The 9957-nt window shown below is 39.0% G+C and overlaps 1 protein-coding gene across 2 annotated transcripts in view; it reads left to right on the plus strand.

Annotated features, from left to right (window-relative positions):
• The window catches only part of RFX7 (regulatory factor X7), a 148712-nt gene extending 141360 nt beyond the window's left edge, over positions 1-7352 (plus strand). For both annotated transcript variants that reach the window (XM_079912285.1, XM_079912284.1), the window contains exon 10: positions 1170-7352. In XM_079912285.1, coding sequence (XP_079768411.1) covers positions 1170-4454 — 3285 coding nt within the window. In that variant the 3' untranslated portion in view covers positions 4455-7352. The remainder of the gene's footprint in view (positions 1-1169) is intronic.
• The last annotated feature ends 2605 nt before the right edge of the window (positions 7353-9957 follow it).

The following is a 9957-nucleotide window of genomic DNA, read 5'->3' on the forward strand; positions in this document are numbered from 1 at the left end:
CTACTCTGAGTCTCTTTCCTTATCAACAAATAGAGGTTATGGTCTACTTGTCTGTCTCACACAACTGAGTTTATGATGAAGAGGCTTTTAAAATGAGAGTGCAGGGGCTTCCCTAGTGGCGCCACGGTTAAGAATCCGCCTGCCAGTGCAGGGGACACGGGTTCAAGCCCTGGTCCGGGAAGATCCCACATGCCGCAGAGCAACTAGGCCCGTGCACCACAACTACTGAGCCTGCGCTCTAGAGCCCGTGAGCCACAACTGTTGAGCCCGCATGCCACAACTACTGAAGCCCGTGCTCCTAGAGCCCATGCCGAACAACAAGAGAAGCCACCGCAATGAGAAGCCCATGCACAATGAGAAGCCCGTGCACCACAACGAAGAGTAGCCCCCACTTGCCGCAACTAGAGAAAAGCCCACACACAGCAACAAAGAGCCAAAGCAGCCAAAAATAAATAAATAAATGTTTTTTTAATGTTTAAAAATAAAAAAATAAAAATAAAATGAGAGTGCATCATGCTAAAGCAAGATGGTATTTTATGTTGTTATTTATGATGTTATTAGGGAAATATAGTATCTTGTGGTTTTTCCTGTTCTTATCATTATCCTTATCATCGTCATCATCATGTTATTGAAACATGGAATACCTGGGAACCATACTCTTGCACTATTCATTGTAGAGCAAACTGGGGAAGGCAGTAGTTTTATCTGAGACCTTATCCGCAGTGATTTATTAGTAATGCCCAAGGTAGATCCATTTATAAGACAGTCTCCCCTGTGAGTGAGTCATCTTGCCACAGACTCCAGTTAGATACCTTTATAGTTGCATGTTTCTTCAAGATTTTATTTCTGCTCCCTATAACCTCCTTCAAATTCATTGTTTTAGCAAGTATTCATCACAAATGTGAAGTTTTTCACTGAAGTCTTAATAATTCTCTTCTTACATATCATTGTATTTGGTAACTGTATTACACTATGTTGCATTTATTATAGTATTTACTTGTCTGATCCTATCGAATCTGGTCTAAAAACTTGTCTAACATACGAACTGTCTTTTTTTTTCTTTTTAGCATTACATGTATTAAATGCCTTAATACTAATGAATATATGAATTGCTATTTGTATTCTAGACTTGTTACATCTGATATTTTTGTTTTCCGCCTTTTTAACAGGTCCAACGGACCAGGCAACTGGTAACTTCACCAAGTCCAATGAGTTCTTCTGACGGCAAAGTTCTTCCCCTCAATGTACAGGTGGTCACCCAGCACATGCAGTCTGTGAAGCAGGCACCAAAGACTCCTCAGCACGTCCCAGCCAGTCCTGGGGGGGATCGCTCTGCCCGACACCGCTACCCTCAGATCTTACCCAAACCAGCCAACACCAGTGCCCTCACCATCCGCTCTCCAACTACTGTCCTCTTTACTAGTAGTCCCATCAAAACCGCTGTTGTACCCACGTCACACGTGAGTTCTCTAAATGTGGTGAAAATGACAGCAATATCCCTCACACCCAGCAACAGTAGTGCCCCTCTGAAACATTCTGCCTCAGTAAACAGTGCTGCAGCGACAACGGAAGAATCAAGGACCCTTCCACAGATCAAGAATGGTTCTGTTGTTTCACTTCAGTCTCCTGGATCCAGGACCAGCAGCACCGGGGGACCATCTGCTGTGGAAGTCAAAATGGAACCTGAGATGTCATCAGATGAGCATCCTGTACAGTGCCAAGAGAACTCTGATGGGGCTGACGTGCCCAAAACAACACCTAGTGCCCTCTCAGGGCAGAAAAGTAATACAGAGGGAGTAGTGCAAAAACCTTCAAATGAAGGTGTTAATGAAATAAAAGCAACTAAGGTCTGTGACCAGAGGACCAAATGTAAAAATCGCTGTAATGAAATTCTGCCAGGCACTTCAACAGGCAATAATCAAAGCACTATCACTCTCTCAGTTGCCACTCAGAACTTAACTTTCACCAGCACCAGCTCACCATCTAATGGTGACTCAATAAATAAAGACCCTAAATTATGCACTAAAAGTCCAAGAAAGCGGCTGTCTTCTGCATTGCAAGAGTCCCAGGTGCCTCCTGTAAAGAAACCAATTGTGGAACAGCTTTCTGCAGTTATCTCAGAAGGTCAGAAACCAGGCAGTGTTAAGAAGGACCAAAAGGTTCCACATTCAGGGAAAACGGAAAGTTCAGCAGCAGGTTCTCAGATTCCTAGCAAGGTATCAACAAATGTTAACTCACACGTAGTGGCAAGTCATCCTCAGCAAGTGAATTCCTCTGCTCTTGTTACCAGTGATTTAGCTTCAGAACAGCAAACCACACCATCATCATCTCCAGATATAAAAGTAAAGCTTGAAGGCAGTGTCTTTCTCTTGGACAGTGATTCAAAATCGCATGGCAGCTTTAATCCAAATGAATGGCAACAGGTCACTAAGGATTCTGAGTTTCTATCTGCCGGCTGTGAACAACAGCAAGATATCAGTGTCATGACAGTTCCTGAGCACTCTGATATCAATGACTTAGAGAAGTCTGTTTGGGAATTAGAAGGAATGCCACAGGACACGTATTCCCAGCAACTACACAGCCAGATACAAGAATCTTCTTTGAGTCAAATGCAAGCACAGTCTTCAGATCAGTTACCTCTACAGTCCGAACTGAAGGAGTTCGAGCCTTCTGTTTCCCAAGCAAATGAAAGCTACTTTCCTTTCGATGAGGAGCTTACACAGGACAGTATTGTAGAGGAGCTGGTACTCATGGAGCAGCAGATGTCAATGAACAATTCCCATGCTTACGGTAACTGTTTGGGAATGACCCTTCAGAGTCAGTCTGTGACTCCAGGCGCTCCAGCGTCATCTCACGCCCCCAGCACCCACTTCTATCACCCCATCCGTAGCAATGGCACTCCGATCCCCACCCCCACCCCGACCCCCACCCCGACCCCGACCCCCACCCCCACCCCCACCCCTACATCTGAAGTGGTTGCTGGGTCTCAGAGCCTGTCACGGGAGAGCCCTTGCTCCAGGTTGGCCCAGACCACGCCCGTGGATAGTGCTTTAGGAAGTAGCCGACATACACCCATCGGTACTCCCCATTCTAACTGCAGCAGCAGTGTCCCTCCCAGCCCCGTGGAATGCAGGAATCCATTTGCATTTACCCCAATAAGCTCCAGTATGGCATATCATGACGCCAGCATTGTCTCAAGTAGTCCTGTGAAACCGATGCAGAGACCCATGGCCACACACCCCGACAAAACCAAGCTTGAATGGATGAATAATGGGTATAGTGGGGTTGGTAATTCATCCGTTTCTGGCCATGGCATTCTCCCAAGCTATCAGGAACTAGTGGAAGACCGTTTCAGGAAACCTCATGCTTTTGCTGTGCCTGGACAGTCCTACCAGTCTCAATCCAGACATCATGACACTCATTTTGGTCGTCTGACTCCTGTCTCTCCTGTGCAGCATCAAGGTGCCACTGTAAGTAACACCAACAAACAGGAGGGCTTTGCGGTCCCTGCCCCTCTTGATAATAAAGGAACTAACTCTTCGGCCAGCAGCAACTTCCGGTGCCGAAGCGTGAGCCCTGCTGTTCATCGCCAACGTAATCTTAGTGGAAGCACCCTCTACCCAGTATCTAATATCCCCCGATCTAATGTGACCCCCTTTGGAAGTCCAGTAACCCCTGAAGTTCATATTTTCACAAACGTTCACACGGATGCATGTGCCAACAACATAGCTCAAAGAAGTCAGTCGGTTCCATTGACAGTCATGATGCAAACAGCCTTCCCAAATGCTCTTCAGAAGCAAACAAACAGTAAAAAAATAACCAATGTTTTGTTGAGTAAACTTGATTCTGACAATGATGATGCAGTGAGAGGTTTGGGCATGAACAACCTGCCCTCCAATTATACAGCCCGGATGAATCTCACTCAGATTTTGGAAACTTCCACTGTCTTTCCTAGTGCCAATCCGCAGAATATGATCGATTCCAGCACTTCTATTTATGAATTCCAAGCACCATCTTACCTCACCAAAAGTAATAGCACCGATCAGATCAGTTTTTCTCCTGGCGATAATCAAGCACAATCAGAAATTGGAGAGCAACAATTAGATTTCAGTAGCACTGTTAAAGACCTGTTGAGTGGAGACAGCTTGCAAACCAACCAGCAGCTGGTAGGTCAGGTAGCATCTGATCTCACTAATCCTGCATCTGATTTTTCTAGCGACATCAGGTTGTCTTCTGAGCTCTCAGGCAGCATCAATGATTTGAACGCTTTAGATCCAAATCTACTGTTTGATCCAGGTCGTCAGCAGGGACAAGATGATGAAGCTACACTGGAAGAATTAAAGAATGACCCATTATTTCAACAAATTTGCAGTGAATCCATGAGCTCTATGACTTCATCAGGTTTTGAATGGATAGAAAGCAAGGACCACCCTACTGTTGAAATGTTGGGTTAAATTGTATTTTATAATATGTAGCACACTGTATCGAAAGACATATGTATTGTATTTGTCTTAATGGAAGTGCCTCCCGCAGCAGAAACACTTACTATTAATTGTGACATTTTAAGAGTTTGCTGCAGAAGCGGTTTCTTCTTCAGTAGGAAATGGTTAGACTCGCCTCAGCTCTTAACAAGTTTCTGAAGAGAGTAGGCTGTAGAAAAACAAATATTAGGTTTTCAATTTTATAATGTTCCCCATTTAATCACATTGTTCGCTAGTAAGCAAAAGAATAACCAGCTTTTACGAGAGCAGTCTAGATCTTTATTTTGTATAAGTTTATTTTAATTCATTGGTTGATCTGCACAGATTTTAGAGGAAACCATTGATTTTAGGTATAGGATATTTTTTGTTGTTGGCATTATCATTTAGATATGAAATCATAGTTAAGGTGAACTGTAGACAAGAAGGTCTTCCTTGAAACAGGGATAATATTCAGGTTATTATAAATATTTAGGCTTGAAGCATAGAGCTACTGTAGAATGAAAAAAAAATCTCTGTAGGACTTTCTGGGACTTCAGTACCATTTGCACCTGCAACGAAGGGCTTAAATAGGAGAAGATAATGGAAAATTAAATATTAATGTAAGGAAAGCAAAAGCTGCGCTAAAATATTTAAAAGGAAAAAACTAGTAGCCATTTATATTTGTGACCTTGCATTAGTCTTCTTTTAAAATGTTGATTTTAACATGGAGCTTACACAGAGACATGCCCGCACGTGCACACACACACAAACAAAACAAGTACGTAATTCCAAACATTGTAATTTAATAGAATAAATAAAAGCATGTTAGAAGAATATTTTATGTTTTATTATTTGGTAGTTGAGATAGGGGAATTTAGAAGGAAACTAAAAGCATTTTCTTAGTTTCATCACAGTATGTCTGCATGCACATATTAAAATTCTATTTAAGATTTATTTTGAAGGGTTTTAATTATAAGTCCTCGATTTAGTGACTGACTCCTTCACTGCTCCTGAATATAGAAATGCAATTTGATCATGAGAATCCCTTTGAAAGACAAATAAGCAGGAGAGAACATAAAAAACTAAACAGAAAACATTTCACCACCTGAGGTCTGAAGTCACAAATCTTTGTATCTCTGATAAAACAAAGGGGATATCAATAGTACTTGAAGAAGAGGAGCATTTTATAACATGCTTAATTTTTATTTATTGTGATAACCACAATTGCAAAAGAAGCACTCAGGATTTGTTTTAAAATGTTTCTCTCTGTGGCTCCCATTTTGTTTTGTGAATAATTATTTATGAACTTCATGGTGACACAAATCTTCTCATTAGTTGACAGCTCCATTTAAGTGAGCTTCAAGATCAGTTTCAAATAGACTTAAAAATTGCCGTTAAGTTTTTAAAGCTAACATTAAACCATTTCTATGCTACCTTGAGCCTAGCTAAGCTTTCCTTTACCTTAATTAGTAAGCCAATCAGAAGACTACAATCCATGAATATTTAACAAATGTGATGAAGGGTTTAATTTAATAAGATTTCATTGTTCAATAAATTTGCAAAGTAGGGTATTAACATTTTGATAAATAAATGGTGCTAGGTTTGGCTCAGAGGTTTATATATTGATATGTCCTAGTTATTGGCATTTGTGTGTGTTTGCTGTTATCTTGATTTAATGATCTGTTAGATTTTCTTTCTTGATGCTAGTTATTTCTTCACTGTACATTGAGACACAGCACTACTGCACACCAAAGTATGCAATACCCAAAGGAAACTGTGTGATTTCTTTTAACAAATGATGGGAGCCTTTCTACATGAGATACTCTGAAAAGGAGATTTTGAGGCCATTCTAATCCCTTGTTTACATTATTAACTTCCTACTAATACAAAAATAATGGAAATCTTTTTTGATAAAAATATAAAGACTGGAGGATTTTTAACCCCCTGTACAGTATTGCAGCAAACACTTTAAATTTGGTTGAATTCGTCCAGCAAACTTTCTGGGGTTCATATATTGCACTAAATTTGTTGAACCTGTGGTAGGCACATCTCTTAGGATAAATGCAACCAATACAGTCCACAGATTAAACTTTTTAAATGTGTTTCATTATGAAAAGACAAAATGTCATCAAAGTGACAGATAAAATTGTCTTATGTAGCAATGTGCATTAATCTCAATGAGATATTTCTATTTCTTATTCTCTTACATGAGAATATTACAGCAGGAAAAGTTAAGTTTAGTTTGCTTCACCATGTTAATACATGATCACAAAATGTGCATGAGTGTTATTGACTTATCTTGTACAGTACTAGGTATTCCTGTAACCACTTTTTTTTTTTTTCTTGGCTGTACTGAAACTGGTTCATTGTTAACCAGACAAGCATAGTTATTCACAAGTTATTTGCTTTTTTATGTTTACTAATTCTGCTTAGTTATTGTTGAATATGTTCTTTTCTCAGATTATTTTCATTGTTTTGATGTTTTAAACATTTTGCATACTGTTTATCATGATAAGACTTCATGAAGTAAATAATTTTGCATATAATTGCAATAAGCACTGACTTTTGAACTGAAAAGAAGGAAAGTGTTTTTTTGTGCAGTGCATCAGAGGTTCATATAACAGTCTTGTACTATAATGTGTTTTACTACACCATAAATGACAAAAACAAGCCCTGTTTCATGTTTTCATTTAGTGCAAAAATTCAAGATTTCCCCAGTGTTTTGTTGTCTGTTGTACCTGCTGAAACTACAGTAGTTGAATATTGCAGTAGCATTTCAGTTCTCTTTTTTTATTGAAAGTGCTCAAAAATTGTTTTTTAAATGTTTTCAAAAACAATTAAAAACATTTTATATTAAACTGACTGGATCTTAAGGTGATTTATGGGATCCGTTTTATGTAGACAGCATGCCATTTTGTAAACAGACCTGAAGCGTTTCTTCCTTTGATCTCATGAAAGTTGAGAAAATGGGAAAAAATCAGCATCAGGAGGAACAGTGCTGCTAATCTATTCTCTGCTATTAATCCGGAGGGCTACACAAATCTTATTTTGTTCATCAGAACTCTGCTACTAACTTAGAGTTTATTACCAATGAATGATACATGGCATAGAGCTTTATGTTGTCCAAAAAAAAAAAAAAAGGTCTTTCGTTCACTGACATATACTGTTTGCTTTCAAATGTTAGTCTGTGTAGTACCTAGATATGGGTATTTGGGGAACTTTGAATAGAAAAGTAACAGAAAATTTTAAAGCATAGCTATGTCCAAAAGCATTATAGGCATTTTGGTGAAGAACAGGCAAGCAGAACAGGAACCAATGGATATAATGAACCAATAAGAAATTCTGGAGGAAGAAGTGTTATGTAGTATCTGAGGTGCTTTTGGCTGCAAGTAAGAGAAAACCTAACACTGACTTCAGCCATAAGGACATTTATTTTTAGCTTAATAAGAATTTTGGTGATAGGAGGTGCTCAGGTTCATTCAGTGACTCAGTGTTTTTTTCTGTGTTCCATCAGCTTCAGCGTTGCTGTTCTGTGTCTATTGCCTCATGGTCACAAGATGACTACCACAGCTCCAAATATGGTATCTTCATACATCCCAAACAAGGTGGTAAGGGCAGCTCTCAGCCTTTTATCAGAGAGAAAAATATCTTTCCCATACTCTCCCATTACTCCCTCCCACTCCACCCCCTACTTAATCTTGTTAGAAAAAAGAAGGTCAAGGCCCACCATAAAACTAACTAGTTTAGATTCTTGATTCATCTTTTATAGCTAGGGGAGGGGCCCATTTCCAGGAGCATGTGATCATCCACTGAAAATGAGTTCCATAACCTAGAGAAGATACCAGGGACTTAAGATATTGTGCCCACCTTTGAGAGAGGCTCATAGTCTTGTGAAGAACTGATTGCATGTTCTTTGATAAGTGCGAATTAGAAGTATATATGGCATGCTATCTAGAAGAAAAAAGGTGAGAGTTCACACTCTGAGGATCCATGAACTGGGCAAAAGAGGTCGTTAGTAAGGACTACATTTAGAAGTAGCCTGTAAACTAGTGTAAACTGTTAACTTGTGTCTTGCCTCCCTCTCTTGAGTTGAAAATCAGATATTATGGAATATCATAAGTGTAAATTGCCTCAGTACCTATTACTGTCATAGAAGACCGAGATTTTGATTCTGTTGAGTCTGTAGAGATTTATTTTGATATACATTGCTATCAATGAATTTTTAAATAATTAGAATTACAAATTTGTGAATGGGATCATTTATCAATAGCACATGATCTGGAATTTTTAAAAAATACGTATATGACTAGTCCTGGAGCTATAAGTTTAGAAGGGGAAAAACAAAAAGGCAACAACTTTCAAGATAGGTTTTATTTCTAAGAACTACTTAATTTTAGAGAGAAGGGAAAATAGTTTTATAAGTGAAATGTATCATGAGAATGGTATTACTACCATATATAGAATATTTCCTTGCACTAAACCTTGTATTAAATACTTCACATATATTCTGATTTTCTCATTGTAACAATTACGAAAGAATATCATTTTTCAAGTGAGAAAATTTTAGCTCAGATATTAACTGGTAGGAGTAACAGCTAATAATAGGAAGAGCTGCAATTAACTTGGTTCCAAAGCCAAGTTCTCAACTATTATGCTGTACTTGAAGATACTTGTTCAAATTACCTACAGTAGTAGTTTGATTTGGTGGCTTCTTTGAAATTTTCATTCTGGCTTAAAATTTAAAATTAAATTTGATTTTCGTGGGAATTTTGTTTCTGTTTAACCTCTGATCCTTATATTTCTTATACTTCCTTTGCATTTTTGTTGCTTTTGGATTTTGCCTGTATTTTGTAAGTTTCCTCTAAATTATTTGCGTTCCTTTCCCCTTCTCCCCCCCCTTGGAAATACATGCCCTAATGTATTGGAAATCAAGGGAGAAGTAAGATTTAAATAGAAAATTTTGTTTTACGCACAGATTTTCAAGCACGTCTTACAGGTATACCTAATCATATCTATTTTAAAACCACCTCTTAAATTTCATCAGGAAATAAAAACTAGGCAAAAAATGTTTTGTTGAACAAATGATAAAGTGCCTAAAATATGTCAGTGTCTGTGCCAGGAGTAGGAGAAGACATCTGCCATTTTTAAATTTTACAATATGATGAGGAAGATGCACAATGAACAGGATTGCAGGATGCAGTGATGTCACTGTAGCAGAGACTGCTGTTTGCCACTAACACATTCTCCTAGCCATCTGCACAAAAGACATTTACCAGCTTCCCTTGTAGCTAAGTGGAGCTGCTTACCAAGTACTCAGCCAAAAAGAATCAAAAGGTTTGTGTGTTTCTTCGAAGTGTTCCTGCACTCCTTCCTCTCAGCTGGCTAGAATGTAGATATGATGACTAGAACTCCAGTAGCTCCCTTGGACTTTGCGGTAAGGCCACAGAGGATGATGGAGTAACAAGATAGAAAGAGCCCGAAGCCCTGATGACTGTGA

This window comes from Stenella coeruleoalba (genome assembly GCF_951394435.1).
Source record: "Stenella coeruleoalba genome assembly, chromosome: 2".
Classification (NCBI taxonomy): Eukaryota; Metazoa; Chordata; class Mammalia; order Artiodactyla; family Delphinidae; genus Stenella; species Stenella coeruleoalba.